Below are 25,024 nucleotides of genomic sequence, written 5' to 3' on the forward strand. Positions count from 1 at the left end.
GGTCAAAACCAAGAGTTCTCTTCTACATTTTAACGTTAATGATACATTGATTTTGACTAGTTCTCTTGAAAATGGCCTCAGTTAAGCCACTGTCTTCAATTTCTCACCCTGTGGTAACTTGAAATCTTTTTAAAACATTTCTCCTGACAACCTGAAGCCTGGCACATGTTCTTCGACTGTGGGTCTTGGCGGAGCAGCCTCCTCCATATTGGGGTTACCTTTGTCATGTCTCGGTCCATTTTCACGACTTTCTCCATGTTGGCACCAGTACCAAGTCGGAAGGGCCGTCCTTCTGAGCTACTAAAATGGGAAGGTAGAGAGAGGCAATGATTTTACAGGCATGGTCACAGGTTGGGGAGGCCTCAGTGAGTGATCTAAATCCCAAAGTGAGGGGATTTTAACAACAGCCTGGATTGCTGCCTTGGTGTGAATGACTGGATCTTCCTTTCTAATAATTCAGCTCCCCCTGCCTCCTAAACCTGGCTCTCAAAAAAATCTTTCACCAAATTTGTACTATGACGTTTCACAGTGCCCAGGAATGTTCCTTGGAAGTTTCTTCATCTATGTGCTGACTTGCCCTGACCCCGCTTAGTCTATGCCAACAGCCTAGTAGTGCTTTCAGTTGCCATGATGGCAGACAAGGGATCCAATTATGAGGATGACACCATCATTCAATCATTTATTTGAAGAGAGGACTCTTCCATCTGAGACATAAACACCTCTCCTAAATTCCCTTGTGCTCTGTGGGACCTTCTTGTTGTCCTGGATTCCAGTGACAGGGCCCTGTAGATTTGTAATCTTTGGACAGTAATTATATATTTTTACTTCCTTGTTGAGCAATCATACCATTCATCCTTCGATTAAATAAAGCTATAAAAAAGTTTCTTATTTCTTCACCTCACAGTCAATGGTATCCCTAAATTTGCTGATGGCTGAAGGATGCCAAAAACTGAAAACCAAGCTGCATTATTCCTTCTCAAAGCCCAGGTCACACTATAGACTCCTCGTAGGACACAAATGATACATTCTCAACAGGATTTTCACTCTGTTGGGTCTGGAGAGACAGTACCGAGTTGTGGTTAAAAGTTTGGGTTCTGCGTCAGAGGGACCTGCATTTATATTTCAGCTCTGCCTCAGTTTCTCCGTATGTAATGACAGGGATGATAGTAACATTGAGTACCTCTTAGGGGTGTTAAAGAGGTCTGAGACAGTTGATACCTGTAAGGGGCTTACTCAGCACAGTGCCTGTGACATGGCTAGTGCTTGATGGCATGTAGCTATTGCAATCATCACCTTAGTAATGGTTGGAGAACTTCATGGGATGACTGGTCTTCCCGCTTATGGATAAAGATAGAGAGCTTGCCATCCACTGCTTCACTCTCTTCTCCAGGGTCTTTATCTCCTTTTAAGGAACTCTTGGGGCTGGTTTTTGTCAACGTGGTGTCAGGTTCGGAAGCGGTTGGAGAAAGGACTGTCTGACATCCTTTAAGCAAACAGAAAAATTGCAAAGTTGTTTGTGCGGCTCCCCTGTATAAGGAAAGCACTGGCTTTGGAATCTCTCTTCCTCCCTCTCTCCCGCTCTGTCCCTTCTCCGCTCTCTCTCCCTTTTATCACAGGAAGCACAGCTGCAGTTGTGGACAAGGGAAAGCTCGGTCTGACGGTCCACAGGAAGTGAGCGCCTCAGTGCCATTCTTCCGTCCAGGAGGCTACTCACCTGGGACCACATAATCTGCTAGCTTTGCTAAGAGCAACGAGGCGATCTTGGACGCTGGGTCGCTGGGATCCTCTTGCTCGCTGTTTAGGGAGGGGACAGAGTAGCTCCAGGGTGGGAGCTCCACATTCCCACAGTCTTCTACGCTCATCAGCGGGAGTGCCGCCCGGCACAGCTGAAGAATGATAAGAACCAGCTTTGGGGATGGGCGTTGGTCAAGCAGCAGGGAGAGGAGTTTGGACACACAAGCTGGCTGGCTCAGGATGGCTTTACCTATGTGACTCCTGCAAAAGGAGGAAGAAAAGGTCCACAATGCTGAGAATGTTATCTACAGAAATTCAGAAGCAAAAGTTCCCTAAGTGAGGTTAAACAAACTGATGACTTCATATTTAATGAGGAAGACACAGATTTGGCAATATGTTTTTATGAAGGAGAATTAAGGGTTTTTGTAAACATCTGATGAAAGCTCATAATTGACCAACAATACTTTAAAAGATTTTTGAATATTTTCTGATACCTGATGTTTATTTAATTGAGATCCTATGGTTCAGCACGATTCACAGAACACCAAGACTTAGAAACCCAAGCTAGGAGGCTTTTAGTTTAGTCTTTTATTCCTTTTTAAGAAGTGCTTCAAGACCAAAGAGATCACACAGTGTTGTACTGGCCTCAGGGGTCTGGGATCTGCCACAGCTGAACCTGCTACATTTCAGCAGAAACCAAAGAATAAGCAGCCTTATGTGGACAAGCTTTTGTGGGCCTCACAGCTCACACATGATTAAACCTCCACAGAATATCTTCTTTTTAAAGACACAGCATGAGAAGGCGAATTAATTACAGGTCCTGGCTGATTATTCTTTAATCTTGCTATAATGAAAGTAAAGATGTTTGGTTACTGAATGCAATTGTATTGACTCAAAAGGCTAGCAGCTGTTGCCAGTAAAGTATTGAAGCAAATGATAATATGTTATTTTATGATGTAGATATTCACCTAAATAATTTTCTTATTTTGGAACTAAATGCTATTTTTCAATGACTTCATCCTCTACTGTTTTTCTTGACGCAGGAGCATATCAGGATGGCCTAGTAAGTTAGATGTTTCTAAAGACAACCAGCCGCAAAGGAAGCCAAATCACTCAGAGGAAAAGCCACCTCCTCCCACAGCTCCAGCTGGGCCTTCCTTACCTCGAGAGGTCATTGAGAAGACTCAGAACGTCCTGGAGGGCATCGTTCCCGGCGGCCTGGTTGCCGCAGCACTCTGTCGCTCGGGCGAGGTGGTTAGTGAGAAGGCTGGACACCTGACGGGCCAAACCTGAGTGCACAGCCTCTGTGGAGCCGCCTTCAGAGTTCAAGAAAGAAGAAGCGCGGTGAAAACCCCAGGAAGGCATGGCGAGTCTGCAGGTGTGGCGAGCCTGCATTAAAGCCCTCCCTTTGCCCAATGTTTCTTTAACCTGCTCCGTATTTCATTAGCCATCCAATCAGTGTCTCCTCATTAGATAACAACTGCACGTAAACAAGGTAACAGTAACTTGAAAAATGATTCAGTGTTGGGGAAAGACATTCCTCTTAATTAAAACTGAATATAATTAATCCACACAAAACCCAGAAACACACTTTGATTGACAGGCAAGACTCACCATTTTACTGTGACGGAAACATCTTGATTTTTTTTTTTTTAGTGAGGTACAGTTGATATACAATATAAGTTACAGGTGTATAATATAGTGACGCGTAATTTTTAAAGGTTGTACTCTATTTATAGTTATTATATAATATTGGCTATATTCCCTATGTTGTACAATATACCCTTGTAGCTTATTTTATACACAATAGTTTGTACTGCTTACTCCCCTACCCCTATAGTGCCCCTCCCCGCCCCTCTCCCCACTGGTAACCACTAGCTTGCCCTCTATATCTGCGAGTCTGTTTCTTTTTTGGAAAACACCTTGATGTTTAACTCACACCCTACCTCTTCTCAAACATAATAAAAGACCTTTTTGGGTCTTTCCATTTTCACTGTAGTTCCAGAGCCTTCCCCAAACATCTCTCATAAAAGCCACAAAAATTATTTGCCATTTACTGTTCATTCTGCCTGGAAGTCTTCTTTATCCTTCAAGAAGAACTCACATGTCACCTTCTTTGGGAAGCTTTGCCTGATCCCTAGCACAGCTGGCCTGTAGGGACCTCTATGCTCCCATAGCACTCTGTGTGCACCTTGATCATGGCATTGATTGCACGGTAATTATTTGTTCATTGGTCTATTTCCCCCACTGGACCATATTTTTTAAGGTGAGAAACGATGCCTTATTCATCTTATGCCTGGCTCTCAGGACAATAAAACGCACAGTGAATGAATAAATAAACAAGCTATATACCTGGGATACTATGGAGAAGTTATCCTTCAAGTTTACTTTTTAAATTGGATTGGTGACTGAAAATATAATCTGGAAATAGCACCTCAAAAGTGCAACTGAAAAATCATTGCATAAAAATATTTATTCGGACACCGTTAGCAGTGCTGACAAAAAGGAAATGAAAGATGTCTTCAATTTCCTGGGGTTACTGTACTCCTTCAGGTGGTTATCGTTCCTCCCCACCCCCTCAGCTTTACTGAGGTATGATTAGCAAATAAAAATTGCATATATTCAGATTGTAGAACGTGAATTTTTTAAAAGGTGTACAACGTGATGATTTAATATGCATATACATTGTGAAATGATTACCACAATCAAGTTAGTGAATACATCCATCACCTCCCATAGTTACCTTTCTGTGTGGGGGGGAGGGGATAAGAACACAAGATTAATTCTCTCAGCAACTTTCAAGTATAAATAAAGTATTATTAATTCTAATCACAATGCTGTACATTAGATCTCCAGAACTTATTCATCTTATAACTGAAAGTTTGTCCCTTTGAACAACATCTCCCCATTTGCCCCTGCCCCCTAACCGTGGCAACCACTGTTCTACTGTTTTATGAGTTTGGCTTTTTTAGATTCCACATATAAGTGAGATGGCTGCAGTACTTGCCTTTCTGTGTCTGGCTTATTTCACTTAGCGTAATGCCCTCCAGGTTAGGATACTGTTTACTGTCATAGAGTAGTGATAAATTTTCATAGAACCATGCCGATGAAGAGGCTCCCATGAAATCATAATTGATTCAACCAATCTACTTATGTAATTTAATATAGCTTTTCTTTCCCCCATCCAGCACAAATACTTAATACATGAACACATCAACAGAAGAAATCAATGAGCTCTAGAAAGGAATCCTGTTTCTCACCTTCTTCTTTTTCCCATTCAACGCAGCGGTTGGCAAGCACCTGGAAGGCTGCCCAGGCCATGGTGGCCACCTTCTGCTTCTTGGTTTGTTTCTCACTGGAGCTGGACTCAGTCTGACTGCTCAAGCTACACAGTCGATCCATGAGCTGAACAAGGCCACTGCGCACCAGGCACTTCTCTTCACTCCTGGGCCAGGCAGAAAGGGTTGAATGAAAGAAATATAACTGACCAGCCCTTAGGAACTTCTCACTTAAGATTCAGGTTATCAAAGGGCTATAAAACATGTCGGTATAGTTCCTTGTCCACAACTTAGGATACTAATGTATAACTCAACATAGAAATTTTTTAGAATGAGTATTTTCCTTCATAAGTAATGAACTTCAAGTTCTGGTTAGTTTGTATAGAAGAGCAAAGTAAAAGTCGATGGAATCAACACAAGGTTACCATAATAGAAAAAAACTACACATTTTATCATAAGGGGATTCAAAGAATGACTTCATGAATTCTTGACATCTTCAAACTATTAATCAAGTAACTAAGAGAGGAAATAAATGTGCAAAGGCAAAAAATTTTGCTCAATACATAAGTAATTTCCTAGGGAACTATTTCTTTCCTTCAAACTTCTCCATTTTGACAATGTAATATAATCCCTAATGGGGATCCACATTTGATCATGCAGGAACTCAACAATAAGGAATTTACATAGTAACTTTAAGTGTCTGTCAGGAGACAAGCTCATTTAATCAGAGTGATAGTGTCACTGGATAATCAAAACCAAAAAATCCAATTTTTTTAATTAAAAAATATTTCTATTTAATCAACTACACTGTGGTGTACCTTACTAACAATAAAAAGCATTTCCTTGCTTACCTGGTGTAAGGTATAGTACATAAGAGTCCGATGCTATTTGCACAAGCAATAGGGTAACGGGCGCACAAAGACACAACAGAGGTCATGGTCTCGCCGAAGGCTTCCTGGACCTGCTCGACCATCCCACCACAGGTTAGTTCTTCAATTCTAGGGAACAGAACCAAAGCTCAGACTTCCTCAACCATGTCAAGAACGGCAATAGTGAACACAAGAGCAAGAGAGTTCTTCTGAGAAACCCAAGAGTGTCTAGATGAATCCAGAACTGAAGGAATCTTGGAGATCAGTGTTTCCCAAACTTCAGGATCACAGAAGGTTGTTGGAAGGGATTTCTAAGTGTGCCTCAAAGACAATGCCCACACTCAAGAAAAGTCTGGGAGGGCTTCGCTGGTGGCGCAGTGGTTAAGAATCCACCTGCCAATGCAGGCGACACGGGTTCGACCCCTGGCCCGGGAAGATCCCACATGCCACGGAGCAGCTAAGCCTGTGCGCCACAACTACTGAGCCCGCGCTCTAGAGCCTGTGTGCCACAACTTCTGAAGCCCGTGCGCCTAGAGCCCGTGCTCCGCAACAAAAGAAGACACCGCAATGAGAAGCCTGCGCACTGCAACGAAGAGTAGCCCCCGCTCGCCACAACTACAGAAAGCCCGTGCGCAGCAACGAAGACCCAACACAACCAAAAAAAAAGAGAAAAGTCTGGGAAATCCCACGTTAGGTAAAGGTAAGTAGGGTTCCTCACTGCAGGACTACTCAGAACCTTTTAAGGTTAAAGTCTTTCATATCTCTAGCAGCAAGAGAATGGCACCCAACATTTCCCAAACTTATTTAACAATGAAACCATTCATTTGAGGCATGGCTATGACATTCCATGCAGCACTGAATACTGTAAATGCAATTGCACTAATGAGAAAACCAAGACACAAATAGATTAGCGAAGCGTCCTTTGCAAGTTCGTACTCTCATTATGAGCAGAATATGAGAATCTTGTTGGGAAATAAGACTTACCCAGTGTAAAAACACAACCTGGGATAGATTCTATGGCAATTAATGCTGGCTGAAAACTGGAACTATCGGATTTATCTACAAAGATATACAACATAATATTGTTTATAATAGTAAAAATAAATAAAAACTAAGGTTTAAAAATAGGAAATTGGCTTAAAAAAGGTCCAGGGATATGATGCAGTGCTATCCGAGCACTAAAAACATTACAGGAGATCACTACGGTTAGACTAAAGACTGAACAAATACACTAAAACATTAACAGGTTTTATTTTAAGATGCTGGATTTACAGGTGATTTTTATTTTATACTTTGGGATTTTCTGCATTTTTTTTTAGATGTCTGACACATGGCATTAATAATGTCATGAGGGAAATGTAATGAGGGAAAAAGGAATAATGCTGCCAGTGTTACAGAGAAACTACTCTGGAAGTAAGCTGTGGCAGTCACTAGTGTTACTCACTACGCCTTCTGGGCACCGCTGCGGTTGGGTGGGCATGTGACTAGTCTGGCCAACAAGCCAGAGCTCTGACAAGGGCCCTGAAAGCTTTCGAGATGGTGGTCTCCTCCTCTGTCCTGAGCTCTCTGTGATTACCATGAGCCAAGACAGACCTGCAATGGATGTGAGCAAGAACTAAAATTTTGTTTTTTCTGCAGCGAAGAGCAGCCCCCGCTCGATGCAACTAGAGAAAGCCTGTGCGCAGAAATGAAGACCCAACGCAGCCAAAAATAAATAGATAAATTCAAAAAAAAAGAAATTTGATCTAGTAAAAATAAGCACCAAAAATATAGGGATATTAAGGTTGTTGACTGCAGCACTATTGTTAATGCAAAAGGAAACCAAAACAGAAAGAAGGAAGAAAGGAAGGGTGGAAGAAAGGAAGCAGAGGGAAAGTGAAAGAGAGAAAGAAACAATTAATGAACCTATGTGTACATCAGTAGCGGATGAGTTACATAAAATATAACCATCTTTACAACTGAGGTCCATGAAGTTCTTAAAAGCTATAATGCAGATCTATACATATTAACATGAAAAGACACAGATATCCAAGATATATTGAGGAAAACAACTGATTACAGTAAGGCCTGTGTAATATAATCTGAATTGAGTTTTTAAAAAATCATACACATACACACTTAAGCATACAAAGAGAATGAAATAGCTATTATGTATGCGTAGTTGATACAACAAGCTCTTAATGAACAGAGTGGAATTTAGGAAGGGAAGGTGAGTAAGGAGACTTTTACTTTCTGTTATATGCACTGAATTTTTAAAATTAAATCCTGTACCAGTTTTATTAAAGTATATTATTTTATGGGAAAACATTAAAATCTAAGATCTTGCCCCAAGAGTAATCTCTGGAATGGCTTTCGCCCATTCCAGACAGGACAGTATAAACTAACAGAGACAACTGACCTGGGTCCTCCCTGAAGGACCATCGTCACCGGACCCACAAGATGTGTCACTCCCCCGACTCGCACGGCAGCCGTCAGCAATTCCCGCATGTGCACCAGCGCCTGCTTGCGAGTGTTTCCCCGCCGCCACCTTGTCTGCGCAGCCAAAAGAAAGCTGCTGCTGGACACCTGAAACGCATGAAAAGGAAGTACACCTGACTCCTGCTGTCACACGACCCCTCGCGCTATCCACCTGTGGTCGGCAAAACGTGACGTACAGCTTGGTCAGGGTTGGTGCCGATGAAAGCAAACAGCTGCCCCAGCAGGACGCTGTAGGTGGGCTTGTCCCTGCTGTCCTCGATGGCCAATGACTGCAGGAGCGTGAAGGAGCTGCTGCGGTGGCTGGTCACGTGGCGCCGCCTACAGCCAAACAAGAAAGCCGCTCAGGGAGTGTGTTGCGATGACAGCGTTCAGCCGCAGGTGGGAATCCGACCTTGGCCATTAGCTATTTACCTCTGATTTGCTCTAGTAAATTCCAAATCTTCATTACCAATCATTTCCAGGTCAGAAGGAGCCGACATGCTGCGAAGAAAAACAGGCTGCCGCACAGCATGAGATATCACCTTTGTTTCAGAGGCTGATTTACAAGCTGCAACAGAAAGGAAGAAGAACGTTGACATATCTGCTATCCTATTTGTAAGGATGGCAGCAACAGCGAAAAGTAACAAGGAACCACCAAACTGTCTAAGAGTATCTTTGCTTTCCAGTTCAGCCACCCAACCAGCTAGCATGGCACACAGATGATTTTTAGGCCAATTTTTATTTTTTTGGGGGGGGGGCACCATACCGCACAGCTTGTGGGATCTTAGTTCTCCAACCAGGGACTGAACCCGGGCCTTCAGCAATGAAAGTGCGGGGTCCTAAACACTGGACCGCCAGGGAATTCCCTAGGCCAATTTTTTAAAACCTTGAATATTGAGGTTTAAAACCTTGAATATCAAGGTTAAAAATTACTTTATCTTGAAAAACTAAACTCTTTTTATCAAATTGGGTTTCCAAAGAAAGGCTGAAAAATTCATTTAATTTTGTAAACCATCAGTGTTAACTTTAATATTAAGCATTCCAAAAAGCAAGAGAGGACAGAGAAAGTAATTTCTGGAAGCAAAAAATCTTAATTCAAATAAATCCAGATCTTTTTTTTTTTTTTTTTTTTTAAGATATGGCCTTTGTTCCCCCTTTAATCCTGGATTTATTTAGCTGACTTACTGACATTTGGTGATACCTCTGCTTTGATCATAGTTGATGTGAGTAAATATCACACTTTAGCTAGAATCTGACCAGCCCTTCCTATAAGACATATACTCCTATCAAGGAAATAGTTGTTTTGTAAAAGAACACTTTAATGGAAGCAGACAAAACTGCACGTGAAGATAGGCTAAGAAAAAAAGATGTTAAGAAAGTTGAGGTCATTTTGAATCTGTCTTAAAAATGGTTAGATAGCTTCAATCTAAAAAAATTATAACTTTTGAAGACACTATCTCTTAGGAAACTACTGGTTCATCATCTCTGATGCCAAAAGCCTCTTGGAAAGCACCACCAGCCTTACTGAGTGGGTAAGTCTTTTATGGGACCTTTAATGAACACGGGCTAATGTGGCCAGGGACATGGTGTAGCTGACCATCTTAGCATGTGATCATACTGCACACCTGGCATGCTTCCCCTGCTGCAGGGGGACCCTATTACTGGGGTCAGAAACCTGGGAGTCATCCTAGACTTCTCTCCCTAGTGAGAGGAGCCCTGGGCAATCAGATGGGATGAAAACAGTTCACTTGCTCCATAGTGTCCATCGGGCAATGGGTCTAGACAACATAGAGTCCTTCATTTAAGAACATGTTTATGACTTGTTCTCTCAGGATAATAATTAACACTTGCTATTACGGGCTCTGCCCAGTGTTATGGATCTGGCTTAAGTAAGAAGACTCGTTGATTTCCCTGAGAAATGAGTTTTCAAGCTAGCAATTAAAATGCGACCAGGAGGGCTTCCCTGGTGGCGCAGTGGTTAAGAATCTGCCTGCCAATGCAGGGGACACAGGTTCGAGCCCTGGTCCAGGAAGATCCCACATGCCACGGAGCAACTAAGCCCGTGCGCCACAACTACTGGGCCTGCACTCCAGAGCCCGCGAGCCGCAACTACTGAAGCCTGCGTGCCTAGAGCCCGTGCTCCGCAACAAGAGAAGCCACCGCAATGAGAAGCCCACACACCACAATGAAGAGTAGCCCTTGCTCGCCGCAACTAGAGAAAGCCCACGCACAGCAACGAAGATCCAACGCAGCCAAAAATAAATAAATAAAATTAATTAATTAAAAAAAAAAAATGTGACCAGGAAAAAAATTAATAGTGGAAATTCATGCTAGAAGGTTCCACATAATTACTAAAGAGGAAATGCAAACTCAGCTTCCAGAGAAAAATATGATGCATTCCAGGATTCACAGTGTTGACTAATTATATGTTACTATGAAAATGACAATCCATAATCTAAAAATGAGGGGCACTGGGATCATAAAAACACATGTCACTGGGCTCCTTAGATGCTTCCCCTCAAGACTAAACAAGGCAGATGACGAGGCACCCCTGATGCTCAGAAGACTCACAAAACACCACATGAATTCAATGAAAAGTACTTCTTGGCTGGAAAAAGTAAAAGGCAAAATAAAAAAGTTGAAATTTCCTTTTTTTCCTTTCTACGAGTACACTAGAGTGATTTTCTTTTCTTTTTCTTTTTTTTTAAAGCAGCTGATGTATGTTTTATGAACAGACTAGCGCAGACAGCCTTGCAGGGCTGGCTGTCAGCAGTACCCGGTGTTTCTGCGGGGGTCCCTGAGATGCTTCTTGTGAGGCCGGCCTGGGCCGCAATGGTGACGTGCAGCAACAGCTCAGCTCGGTTCATTAGACTCTTCACTAACGTCTTCGTTTTAGCCAGTGGGTGCGAGGGTTTCTGAATAAGAGAATTCACTTCTTGTAGGAACTTCTCCCTATAAAGAAAGACTGATGTGCATTTAGTTGTCCTCTGGTTTACCAAAACTAAAGTGTTTAATTACAAAGGCTATGAGAAGATAGAGGGGAACCTAAGCAAAAGTAACCTGATAAATATCGCTCGCCTTCCCCCTTCCCCATCCGAGGAGAGCAGTGCTATAAACTGGCCAGTTTTAGTTCCTTTTGCCCAGTTTCAAGTGCCTATATGCTAACTTTTGAAGGCTAAAATCAAAATTTCCGAATACCAAATAAGTTCCAACTCTAAAATATTTAGTTGAATGCACAATATTTTTTAAAATATCTGTTAAGAGATGAGATCTTTGCATTTTGTTTTGAGCATCAAGGTGATATATTAGCTTTACACAGTTACTAACATCACTAACCTCAGAGATAGGACCATGTTTTCAAGATCATTTCCATCAAAGGAGACTTCCTTCATTGAACACAAAAGTTCTAGTTCTTTCATTTTGTTCTAAAGAAGGAAAAGTCAAGAAAAGATGGTATGCAGAATCTGCAAAAACCGAGTTTTACTGTACATGTTAAAAGGAACAGAAAATTTCAGGGAAAAAACCCACCTTTGGTCCATATTTCTACACCAGAAGCACGTTTGTAAGTTACTATTTGATATTTTAATGATTAAAAATGGCAATGACTACTTTCTGGGGATTTCTTCAGTGCTTATAACTTTTTTTTTTTTTTAAAGGCTTGAAAGCAGAATTTGATAATGATGATAACTGCTTTATAAAACTATTAATCAATTAAATAACGAGTAACTTTTTCTTTGTATCACTGACATGCTGATCTAATCAACCTTATTTAACCCTTTTTAAACAATGGGTATGTTTTGAGGTATGCAACATTTTAAAAATGATGTTATCTCTACGCACACAGTATATACCATTGTACTACAAATAGCAATGCCCCAGTGATGAGTCATACAGCTTGCTCACCTCATTAAAATGGTAATCATAGAAGAAAGGCATGTTGTTCTCCAGTTTCCCCTGCGTGGCATCATCAACCTCACTTTGCCATTTCTGTTCCAATTCTGCAACACTCTGACACATTAAAATATAAAACAACGTGAAACTAGATGCAAAATAAAAACAAATGCAATCTGTAAATTCAGAAATTTTAGTCGCAATAATCTTTTTAAAATTCAGATCACTTTTTAAACTTCATTAAATTTCCAGGAAAGAAGTCATTTCCCACAGTTATAAGAGACAGCTAAATGTTTTAACTTTCACTTACCTGCAGCTGTCTCTCCATGGCATTGAGTTTCTTAAATGTCTCTCCCATGATTTTACACAATAAATCATATTCCTCAGCATGTTCTTCTTGATACTGGAAATTTATTAGGGACTGCAGTGCATCAACCAAGTTCAAGTGCTTAATGACACATGATACCACCATTTCCTCCATCACGTCTGGCTGGATTACTTCTCTGAGATCACAAGGGAAACCAGTCAGCTATATGACTAGTATTGGTAAGGGCTCAACTTACCAATACTGTATTTTATAGATGGAAGAATGTACGCTTTGATTTAAGTATGTTAAATATTCACCATACTTTCTTTATTACAAGTTGGCAATAATTTGATATATTTAACTGATAAAACTGACATTGGCCGATGAAGCTGAAAATCAAAATTAAACAGACTTCATTTTCTATGATTTGTATATTTTGAGCTGGTGTTATATTAGAGCTGGAATAGGTCTGAGGTTAATAAAAGATCTGTGGCACGATTTATCTGCCAATTAATTTTATGCAGTATTATGGCTGGTAGTATTTTGAGCGTATGGATGTTGGGCTGAAAACAATGGTGCTTTTGTATTTTTTCATGTTAAATTCATCTATTCTTTAAATTCTTCTCTCTGAAATGGCCAATCTTGCCTCAGAAGGCAGAGCAGAGGCCCGCAAAACAGACTTAACTTTAAGCTAGAATACCACAAAGACATTGGTAACTGCAAGACCTCACATTCTAGATTAAAGATTACCATCTCTCCAGACGTTGAAAATAAAGAAATGTCTTTAAGACCCTATGGAAACCAAAGTTGATGACTACCTTCAAGTAGAAGGTCAAACCACCTGAGAAAAACCTAGAACTTGTCAAATGTTAGCATGCATCAGAATCATATGGAAAACCTGTCAAAACACAGATTACTACTAGGCCCCATCCTCAGAGGTTCTGATTCAGCAGGTGTGAAATGGGGCCCAAGAACTGACAAGTTCTCAGGCGATACTAACGTTGCTGACTGAGAGCCCACGCTTTGAACCCACCGACCTGGAACACCACCTGGGGGTACTCTCCAGAGCACCTGGTTAACATTCGTCAAGTACATGTAAAATGAAAGGTTCATCTGCTAGACTACAAGAAGAAACATACTCCCTTCACTTGTTTAAACATTTTTTCATTGGGAAAATAAAGTGCTGTATAGCAACATACTTTATACTTGGTCTAAATTGAGGTCTGGCACGCCCAGAAATTTCCCTGAGCTTTATCATGATTCCTGGAGGCAGCCTGATCCGGGGCAGGTCAAAGTAGTTTCCAACAGGAGGCACGAGGATGTCAGAGGGGTAAGTGAATTCTCTGTCTTCCTCGATGGTCAGAGGCAGTGGAGACGGGCTTGGAGTAAGGGCAGGGGAGATCACACCATTGGCCTCCACCTGCCACTGGCACCTGAACATAAAGAAGAAGAGATTCTTCACTTCCTCTTCTATCTGGAAAGCTACTTGAAGTTTGCAGATATATCGATATTCAACATTTGAAGGATCACATTATGTATTAAGTATTTATTCATCAAACCTCCTCCAGAGGCTAAAGAAAAATGAGCATTATATGAAACCCCATCTTTGGGACTCTACCTCCTCCCCAACACTTTATTATGAAAACTTTTAAATATACAGAAAAGTTGGAAGAATTACACAGTTAACACTCATATACCCACAGCCAAGATTCTAGAAGGAACATTTTGCTATGTTTGCTTTATTGTCCATCTTCCCATCCTTTTGGGGATCCTTTAATTTAATTATACAGTATTTGGGTTGGAGAAAAGCTTACACAGTTCAAGGGTGTAATTTCAAACTTAGTAAAGTAAGGGCCACAAGGCACTTTGATGTAATTTTCATCTTATTTCTTAGACACAGTGATACCCATGGGATTGGCAGGCAGTAGGCACAATCAGCTGGGAAATGTACTAAAAGTAGTTTTCCACATAAAGTCCTTTTTCCTTTGCGAGCAAAACTAGTCCAATTTGAGCCTTTTCTTACCTTTGTAAAAGTTTGGACCGCAGCAGCTCCTGACAGGCTTCTTCTTCTTTGGTAATTTCTGGTCCGTTGTATAGGATTCTTAACATGGAACAAGCTAACACAGACAGACCTAAAGCCAGGTCTACCAGAAAAGGTAAGCCTCCCGACACATCCTCTGAAGACTCCTACAATGCAGACAGGGCAAACCAGACTGGTCAGTTACACGGAGGAGCGCTTCACCTGCGCCGCACCACACTGCACTGTCCCCAACCACAGGGGCTCATGGAGCAGTGTCAAGTATCATTGCTACGGGACACAGAGACAGCACCCAACACCATGAATAGATAGATGGCGGCACTGGAATGACCACAGAGTGAAGTCTCAACACAATTCTGGAGAGAGAAGAGTCAGTAAGACTCCATATTAGAAACAGCATAAATCACATGCAAGATTTTTTGGATAGCTTCCTCTCTGCTGTACCTATCCAGGTATAAATCACTATTTCATTTTGTCACCTCCATTCTGTGCTTGAACGAAGATGCTGTCAATGATTACACTGAATTCATTCAATAAATATTTATTGAGTGCCTACTGTGTACCAGCCATTGTTCTAGGTGCCTGAGATAAAGCAGAGAACAAAACAAAGATGTTTGCCCTCATGGAGTTTACATTCTAGCAGATAATCCCACTCCAGAGAGTCTTGGCTTGGTTAAACTTAAGCAACCGCCAAGTCTGAAATACATTTTAATTTATTTAAATAGATTTAATTTATTTAAATAGATTCCTGGGAGGAAAGTAACTGGTACTGTTAAAAGGAGTAGACTAAACCTATATACAGACTGTAACATGAGTAATTAAGCAGAGACAGATCTAGACTAGCAAGAAGAGCCTTTGGGAACAGAATAAAAATAATCCGATTCTACTACTCTTAAAACCCAGAATCCAAGGGCTCACTTCTACAAGGTGTTCGAGTCTTCTTCACCCTCTGGAAAGATGGTGGAGGCAGACCACCTCTCCAGGCTTTGAAGACGGAGCCCCTAGCAAGGGATTCTTTCTGTGGTGCTGTATTGATTTTAGGTCCCAGCTAGTTTTATTCCATAAAACTACTACTTCTATTAGTGGTCTACTACTGCCAAATGGAAGAGATGGATGAAACAGCAGCTCATATTCTGCCTTGTTTCCAAGGCAAATATGATGTATGTAACCAAGGCACACAGGAAAAAGTACACTATGCCCATAGCAGTGGTTAGATTCAAGTACCTGAGCGCGAACTGTGCAAGCAAAGCCCCACATAGCTTTATCGGGAGTGTTATGTTCACGGCCACTTCTCATTTCAAAGGAGAAGGTGACTGTATCTCCTTCCACCTTAAAATTTAAGGGGGGAAAATGCACTTTAAAAACAAGACACACAATTTTCAAGAGAGCAATGAATTTCAGAGATTTACTTTCAGAAGAACCACAGCAACATTTCACTTCTTTTCTCACTCGCTTTTTGATTCAAATTCTATCCCCTCTCATCTGGACACCAACCTTTCAGCTGCCTCTCCTGACCAGGTAGCTTTGGGAATGAGGCATCTGTGAAATGGCCACGATTGCCCAATAGCAGGGTCAGAGTAAAGATCAAATCTTGAACGTAATTTCAATAAATTCCTCAGATTTCTACACTTTCTGCCCTCCCCCTCCTCCATTTCACCACCTCACTTGTGCCAATAAGGTGGGCAAATAGCCAGTAGCTTGAAGAACACAGAGAGAGTGATGAAAGACCTTGCTCTGCATTGTTGAATCAATACCATGAGTAAGAAACAAAATGCAGGAAATCAGAGAACAATTAAAAGTATTGTGCTGATCCAGATTTGGATGCATCTGGACTATACCTCTGGAGGTAACTTGCTGCCTATGGCTGAATTAAAGAGGGTACATAATATATGTGAGAGAAAGGCTCTGGGAGCAGACTCTGGAGAGGTTTTCAGGTTTTAGTGGGCATTTCAGTTCATATTCATATTCTAGGTAGATATGTTATAGTTCAAGGGCCCATATTACAAAGCATGGCTCCAATCTCATCAGTCTGAGAATGGATAGTTATTTTTGCTCCAAAGGCCCCAATTCATTTGAAAACACTGATTCCACATTTTAAAATGGCAATGGCCCTGTGGTTCTAGGACACCCATCATAAGGGAGTCTAGAGAACAAGTGAGCGGGAAGAACTAGCAGTCCTTTCAATGGACAGGGAAAGAAATGCTGTGACAACCTCAGCCCTTGGAGTAACCTATGGAACAGACAGATACAAGTTCTGGAGCGGATAGGGGTCTGATGCCTTACGAGTGAAAGGAGGGTCATTCTGAACAAAGTAGTGAGTTTACAGGCCTACCGAGGTAGCCCCACCTCAACAAAAGCCCCCGTGGCAAATGTCTTCTAGAATTAGAGTTAATACTTGGGCCCACGGGGAATGCAAGTTCATTTTCTTTTCTAGGCAGCAAATGTGCCTGGATGCCATACCTTCACCAAGTCTTTCGGCCAACCAGTTCCTAAGACACTACGGCTGCCATATCCCAGTGTGTTGCCTCCATACTCAGCAACCTTCCTACTGTTTGTGTTAGGCCCCGCATATATCACCAACTTCAAAACAGAAAATATACTGTTAGACTGTAAAAGAAAAACAAAAACAACATCTACAAATAAAAAGGCTGCAAAAAAACGTTCGTTTAAAAATACATTTATAACCAGGCACTGGTGTCATTATAACTAATATTTCCTGATTTTTTTTATTTATTTATTTTTATTTTAGGTACAAGTGATACTTGTTTAGATGCAACCAGCCATTGGTATTTACAGGGCAGCCACAGAGTAGTATCAAGTATTACTACAATTTAATTGGCTTGGGGACCTCACATTAAAATAGTTATACTCAGCTATTATATGTATTTTTAAAAGTAGCTATTTTAATCCTAAGTAATGACATATAGCCCATTAATAACAGGTATAGTTTGCCCCCTTAAATCCTCCCCAAAATTAATAAAGTGAACAAATACAGATGGCAAGATGGTTATATCTAACATAAAAAATAAAAGTAAAAAAAAAAAAAATTCAATGAGTAAGGATTTTAAAAAATGCAACAAATTGAAAATAAGCCATATATTCTTAGAATGTTGCTTAATGGTATAAAAAGAAATGACACAAATTTGGGCCAGAAAGGGGGCTGCTTCTTCTTGGGTCAGTTTTCATGTATCAATATTTTTCTTCAATAAAAGCTATTCATTTATATACAATTAACCAACTTTCTAATATGGAAGAAAAAACATTTAGACATCATTTGGCACTCAAATACTTCCACAGGAAGAATAAGGCTCTGGCTTCTGTAAATACCAAATTCTGTCTTGTAATGCACACTCTGACCACCTCTGAGCTCAGTTTGGATCTAAAAGCTGCACTTTTAGCCCTGGATGCTTAATCATTTTGTGATTTCTTACCCTTCTGCACCTTTGGGGGACATCGGCCAGGGACCACTGGAAAAGTAAGAGTTACTTTTATCCATGCAGTAAGCCTCCACATTTAACACTAATGTCTACTGCAGGCGGAGGTTAGCTTACATCAGAAGACGCAAGTTACTGTTTTTTAAAGGAGAAACAAAATGACACCCTCTAAAATGGCAACCTCTTCCATTTCCATTTTAAACAGTCATATTATTTGAATGTAGGAAATGGGGGTAGCTACTGCCAGGAGCTGTGAAGTGGGACAGACTGATGCCAGGAGATATATTTTTTGAAAGGCCCACTAAAGAATTTTCTAAATTCTCTTGCTTCCACTAAGGTGAGAGTTTGAGGGGCAAGTCTTAAACCCCTCCAGACATCTGGGAATCTTCACTATCCTAAAAGATAAGGGGAAAGAGGATTCTATAACTTGCCCAATAATGTGTTTCACCATCTCAGTATATACAGTTAAGAAGTTCCCTATTTTTACCCTAAAACTCTCCCTTGATGGGATTTAAGACCATTTGCCCTTACAGTTCACAGAGAAAGACAAGATAGCTAACAATCTACAAAAAAAAATCCTGTGTACATAAAACACTATCAGACAATCCTTCCATTGTTCTTATATGTTACATATCACAATTTCATTAGCCTTGCCTCATAAGTTCAACACGATGGTTTACAATGCAACAATTAGAGACAGAAGAAAATACTTCACCCCCTAAAATGCTTCCTTTTACTTATAACTGTTCAGCCAGTAGGTTGGAAACTATACTTCCTCAAAATCTATGTGGGCCCTGAGGTAATGGCAAAGAAGAACAAATAATTTAAATAAATATAAACCAGATCCTAGGCACATCCGAAACCCTTCTAAAAAGCCACCTTCTCCCAAAAGATACATGAGAAGCCCCAAGAATTGGGCAGTAAGACCTTTTTAGATGAATGGACACCCACATCTACAGGAATTCCAAGCACAGAGGGAAGGCAAGAGTGAAACAGCATGGAAAAGAAAATTTCCTTTGACTTGGATCTACATCTTTGAAAGCTTACAAAAGTCCACTTTCAACACGTCATTAAAACACTGTTCTTAGACCGCAGAGGTGCTGGCTCTGACTCCCCCAGTCACTACCCTTCAAGGCATTATCTTAGGAAGCTCTCCTAAGATATATCTGCAGACAGAAATAAGTCAAGAATGGTGACCAGCAGCAAAGAAAAATAAGAAGCATCTAAGAAATCAGCTTACTAGAGGTGAAACCAATACTAAATCAGTTCTTGCTTACTTTGTCATAGTCATATTGTGAAGAGCATCTGCTATCAAATCTAAGGTATAGGCAGCGAGCTCCGGGGATATGGACAGTTTCTTTAAATTTATAGTTGTCTCTGACGGGATGGACTGTTTCCACAGTCTTCCCAGCAGCCCATGGAGCAGGAATCTTTAAACCAGTGAGAAACCCTGGCTCTTCCTTCTCTTCCAGCATTCTAAAACCAAAGAGAAAGTGATTGAGCTTAACAGCAAGGAAAGGAAAATGTATACACAATAAAATACAAAAGGTTAAGAAATTTTGCTTTAATTTTCCACAACATACAGTATGACAACACTGTAACCAGAAACATTTTTAACATTCCTATATCTAAGGTTCTTTTTTCTTTGTTAGACAATATATTTGCATTTTCCCCCCTTTTTTCAAGGGGGAATCCCAATTCATATCCAGGAGAAGATCTTGCCAACTCTCATTTAAAATTCCTCGGGGGGGGTGGGGGGAAGATACTGTAAAGGACCTTTAAGATTGGCCACTTTCCAAATCCCACAGGAAGTGTCCTGTAAAGTTTCCTTTTGTTTATATCTAAATGTCAATTGTTGAAAAACCCATGAGTCTGCATGACTACTTTTACTACAATTTTTACTAAAGTGCCTTCAAAGGTCCTCTTCTCTACTGTATTTGAACTCTCAAGGACTTCACAGCCCAAGGCTGTGGAATACAAACTCCTGTACCCTAAACTTAGCTGTTGTGGAATTCTCTTACTCCCTTTCAGCTCTGCGCTATCCAATGTGGGGGCTACTTAGTCAAATGTGGCCATTTAAGTTGAATCTACATGAAACACAGTGTAAAATTCAGTTTCTTGTTCACATTGGCCACACAGCAAGTGCTCAGGAACAGCATGTGACTGTGGCCAACAGCACCGAACAACAAAGATACAAATTTTCATCACCGCACAAAGCTCAACTGGACAGCACGTTGCTCTAGAGAAACCCGGAAGTCCTTCCTTTCTGATCAATATTTTTAAAGACGGCTTTAGTGAGATGTAATTGACATATAATAAATGGCATATATTTAAAGTGTACAATTTGGTGAGTTTGGCCATATGTATACACCTGTGAAGTTTCCTCCGTCCTCTTGGTAATCCAGGTGATCACTTCTTTGCTTTCTTTCACTAGAAATTACTTTGTATTTTCTAGAGTTTTATATAAATAGAATCATACAGTTTATACTTCTTAGGTGGCTCTGGCTTCTTTCACTGAGCATAAGTATTCTAAGACTCATCTGTGTTGTTGAAAATATCAGTAGTTCATTCCTTTTTATTGCTGAGTAGCATTCCATTGTATGGATATACCACAGTGTGTTACCCTTTTACTTGTTGATGGACATTTGAGTTGTTTCTTGTTTTGGCCTATTCTAACTAAAGCTGTTAATGAACCTTCACAAAGAATCTATGCTTTCTTTTCTTTTGTGTACATACCTAGAAGTGCAATAGCTGGGTCATATGGTAGATGTATGTTTACTTTTTAAAAAACTGTCAAACTGTTTGTCAAAGTCAAACATCTCCATTATTTGTATATGAGAACTTTTCAGTTTTGAACTCATCTCTTGATCTGTGAGGAAATTTGTTCTAACCTGTTCCTATAATCTCCAAAGCAATTCTATAGTTATCTGTAAAATTTTGCCCCTGAAGTCTCTTTCTTTTCCCAGTTAGAAAAATCATTGCTGTAAAAGGAGTACTAGGCTTTCACCAGAAGAAAACGTGGCAGAGGTTCCTGCAAGGAAGCAGCTTCCCTTACCTCTCATCGGGGAACAGCCTCCCCTTCTGGTCTGATGCACCACATGGGGAACAGCCCACCTCAGCAAAAACCGGACACTGGGTTTTGAGCAGCAAAGCCGTCTGAAACACAAAATCATCATGTCCTAAAGTGCTTACTTGTCAGTTATTGGGATGGTACTACAGCCAAACTTAGAATTCTCACTTAAATCATCTTTTTACAATCCTAGCCTGCTCTCTTTCACTAAGAAATGCTTTGCTACTTAGACCACTTAATATTGTTTTATTTAACACTGGAATGGAATATATCATTTATATTAGTTACTAATATCCAGCCAGGGCTCAGGAGACTAAATATAATGATAGGATCTCAGTTGCATCGTAGACAGCATTTTTACAGCTGACCGGCAATTAATATTTGTTAAAAGATTGCAGTAAGTAATTTAGTCAAACAAATTAAATGTTTTCCTTTAATATTTCAGCTTATTTTTATGACACAATGTTTTTCTTCATTCCATCTTTATTTCGCTTTATTTCCTGCTCCTGAAGAGCAGTTCACTTTGGCACGCCTAGGATCATACCTGACTGGTATAAAGTACCAGCTGCACTAGCTGAGGCATCAGGGCATCGGCCATGGTCAGAGTCTGTAAATTTGGATGCATCAGGGAGGTCAGTAACACAGGAAGAAGGTGACCGAGCATAGTAGCCTTAGTAACTTGTTCCAAGCCTTTTAACCTACAAAAGTTCAAGAAAACACACAGCTTAAGCAGTTCCCAAGCATGCAAAGAAGCTACTATTGTCATTCTTACCTAACAAATTCTCTTAAACTGCACCTCCTTAAACTAGCTAAGCACTTACCGTTACAGCAATTCAGTCTACAAATTTCCCACCTACCACAAGGGAGAGGGAGAGAACAGAAATCTAGTAATAGATTTCACCTCCGACCTGTGATTTTGCCCCCCAAAAAGTTTACATGGTGCAGTTCACAGCACCTTCGAAGCACTTTATAAATGGATTCTAAAATGCAAACAGCTACTCTAGTTACCACCTGCCAAGTCTCCTTGCCTCTGGGGCTGCAGGTCACAGTGCTGCACTGAGTCCCTGATAAGGAGCCAGTGAATGGCTACAACACTGACTCAGCTGCCCAGAGCAGCGATACCCACTTCTGGCCTAGAGAAACTGGTTCATGTGGGGGACAGAGGCAGGCAGATTTTTAATCTGCCTTTAAAATCACGTTCTTTCCACACCCCCCCCCCGGTTTTACTGATATATAACTGACATCACTGTATAAATTTAAGATGTACAATTAATGATTTGATATATGTGTATATTATGAAATGATCACCTAAAATCACACTCTTAATATCCCAATCCTCTGCTAGAAGAATTAAGGTATATGACTCACCCGAAGAAACATGTGCGTTATGTAAATTCTCTAAAACTGCTTAGGGTACTGGGGCTGGAACCGGAAACAACCCCCACGTCTCCCCGGCTCTCAGACTGTACTTCCTCCCCAGGGCAGATCTGCACCACGTGCCAGCAGTGAACCTTACACGTCCTAACAAGCCCCAGTGCAACACCTTTCTGGATTATATTGTTCTCAGTTCCAACCTTCCCACCTACTCTCTGGGAGTGGGCGAGAAACAGGGACATGGGACAGACAGGGTTACTGGAGGAAAAACACACTGCATGATTGTTTCAGATCAGCATCTCAACACTGAAATCATCAATAAACACAGGATGTAACTCATCTTTGACAACAAACCACAGCAGAAATTTTAATGGGGAGTACGGAGAAAGAGCTTTAGTACTAGGAAAGAGAAGTTTACCCTCTACATATATTACTCCTGTATTTGGAGAAATAAAATTACAGTAAAATCTTGAGATATCACGTCAGTGTCATCTTTTGCATAGCAGTTAATTATCTGTATCACTAAGTCACTTCTACCTCCCTGAAGTACTTACCATAAGGGAACTAAGTGCACATAGTGCTGAGTTAGATAATTAAAGGAAAGGCCAATTTGGGAGTGATGATGGTAGAAGACCCAAGTGACAAAGACGATGGTGTCCACCACACCTTGCTACCCTTAGATCATGACTGTCAGCCCAGTCCCACCTAAAAGCACCATTAATTGAAAGTTCAACTGTGTTTGGCTTTGAAACACTTGCCATTTCAACCTATTCTCACAAAGATCCCTCTATATTAAATGAACACTTGACGTTCTCTTCTAAAAGATTTCGCTTTCATAAGCAAATTCTTCTTCCTGAATGGCAGCAGGTCACAGTTCACAACCCATTTCCTCACCTCTGCTCCCGGTCAGCTATGTCACTATTTATGAGGGCAGTTGTGACCTGCTGTAGCATTTCCAACACTTCATCACATCCAGTCAGGATTTGGGTGGCAAGAGCCAAAATACTGACCTTTAGCTCCTAGGTAGAAAATATCATAAAATTATTTTTAAGCTTTGTGATGAATATACACTTACAATGACAACATGAAATGATGTATTTAATGATGCATTTCCAAATTAAATAATGAGGTGGCCAGAATAAGCCCAAAGCAGTAAGTTCTGCTAGGATGGCAAGTAACAATTTGAGTTGGGAGGCTAAGGTCTGGAGTGCTGACAGAAATACACAGTATTTCACGGAGAGCACACCGAGTCCCTAGGAGAAAAGGCATTTCTCCCATCCCCTCCAGCACAAGAGAGCTCCCGGTGGCCAGCCCAGAAAATGTCCAGGTGGAAGATTGCCTTGGGTGGTATGAGGATAGCTAAAGAGAAAAACAGAACAGTAAAAGGCGCATGTATAGGCGGTGAATAAAATGAGACAAAAACACAACATTCTGAAACAGTACAAGTGACCTTTTTACTTAATGATTTAAACCATTACACTTGAAAACAGGCAAGTTAAAAAATTCAACTAAAGTAGCAGGCAGTTACAGGCTATTAAACATTAAAAATAACTATTTGAGAGTTCATGGGAGTACAAATACTAAATAATGTGTTAAGAAACACTAGTTAAGATCATAGAAATGTTTAGTTTACAGTTATTTTCTATTAGGGAAAAATAAATACAACCAAACTAACCCTTTAGGTGAAATCTGTCTCTTTTATTTTTCGCAGAATTCCTAGACAAGCCAGCCTACTCTGTCTTTACCAAGAGTATTTCCTTCCATGGGTTAATTAAGAATTTATAACATTTAGCCTTTCAAATAAAAAACATTGGTTTTCATTGTTGGAATTTTCTGGAGTCTTTTTGGGGTGTTATTTAGATATTTTTATCATTAAGAGAAAAGGAATTCTGAACTGACTAGATGAGAAGAATCATGGCTTAAGTCATACTAATCCTATCAGCCTTCACCTACTGACTACACGCCAGCAGCAGCACATCCAGCTACTGCACAGGCCTCAGCTCTAATCCTCACTGCAGCCTCACAAGGGAGATGTTATGGCCCCTTTTTACTGATTAGGAAACTAAGGCAAGATAAGTTAATAAATAGTGTCAGCAATCTAAATGATTAATTCAGTGTTTCTGCCTGTTTAAAAATTGATTACATAATGAGATAAACCCATAAATATGAACTAGCAGATATATGAAATCTCTTACTTATATAGTATACATGAATAAAAGGGGTAAGAAAAGGGCAAACTATAGTGGCTTTTATCTTTAACTATGGCTTCCTTAGTTAATTTTTCAGTGTGTTTTAGTCAACATTTTAAGGAAGAATCAAGTTATTGATTTCTCTAATTCTCCCACAAAGATAAAATTCTGAAGAGCAATGCAAACAACAGCCTCAAGCATCTGTCAAAATTATAACAACCACGGCTATAAAAAAAGAATCTGTGGATTGCTATAAATTGCCATGTGGGAACAAATTATTGAGTTTACACAGATGCTAACGTAAAAATAATTACCGAAAATGGAATGAACTATAGGTTCAGAAATTATTCAACATAAGGATTGTGAGAAAATTATCACCTTTT

General features: G+C 40.4%; 1 protein-coding gene across 7 annotated transcripts in view; it reads right to left on the bottom strand.

The window, feature by feature from the left end:
- The window catches only part of HECTD4 (HECT domain E3 ubiquitin protein ligase 4), a 195,166-nt gene that overhangs the window by 71,750 nt on the left and 98,392 nt on the right, over window positions 1-25,024 (bottom strand). For 5 of the 7 annotated variants that reach the window (XM_082353640.1, XM_082353639.1, XM_082353638.1 and 2 more), the window contains 21 exons: window positions 23,347-23,471; window positions 21,623-21,776; window positions 21,064-21,164; window positions 19,286-19,484; window positions 17,035-17,181; window positions 15,799-15,903; window positions 14,560-14,723; window positions 13,736-13,969; window positions 12,540-12,732; window positions 12,242-12,346; window positions 11,675-11,763; window positions 11,115-11,290; window positions 8,771-8,906; window positions 8,536-8,677; window positions 8,280-8,446; window positions 5,864-6,010; window positions 4,995-5,179; window positions 2,897-3,050; window positions 1,715-1,995; window positions 1,294-1,483; window positions 219-300 (listed from right to left, as the gene is read on the bottom strand). In XM_082353640.1, coding sequence (XP_082209766.1) covers window positions 219-300; window positions 1,294-1,483; window positions 1,715-1,995; window positions 2,897-3,050; window positions 4,995-5,179; window positions 5,864-6,010; window positions 8,280-8,446; window positions 8,536-8,677; window positions 8,771-8,906; window positions 11,115-11,290; window positions 11,675-11,763; window positions 12,242-12,346; window positions 12,540-12,732; window positions 13,736-13,969; window positions 14,560-14,723; window positions 15,799-15,903; window positions 17,035-17,181; window positions 19,286-19,484; window positions 21,064-21,164; window positions 21,623-21,776; window positions 23,347-23,471 — 3,276 coding nt within the window. The remainder of the gene's footprint in view (window positions 1-218; window positions 301-1,293; window positions 1,484-1,714; window positions 1,996-2,896; window positions 3,051-4,994; window positions 5,180-5,863; window positions 6,011-8,279; window positions 8,447-8,535; window positions 8,678-8,770; window positions 8,907-11,114; window positions 11,291-11,674; window positions 11,764-12,241; window positions 12,347-12,539; window positions 12,733-13,735; window positions 13,970-14,559; window positions 14,724-15,798; window positions 15,904-17,034; window positions 17,182-19,285; window positions 19,485-21,063; window positions 21,165-21,622; window positions 21,777-23,346; window positions 23,472-25,024) is intronic. The other 2 variants (XM_082353642.1, XM_082353641.1) reach the window with 1 other exon arrangement.

The sequence above is a fragment of the Balaenoptera borealis genome, assembly GCF_965194805.1.
Source record: "Balaenoptera borealis genome assembly, chromosome: 14".
Lineage (NCBI taxonomy): Eukaryota > Metazoa > Chordata > Mammalia > Artiodactyla > Balaenopteridae > Balaenoptera > Balaenoptera borealis.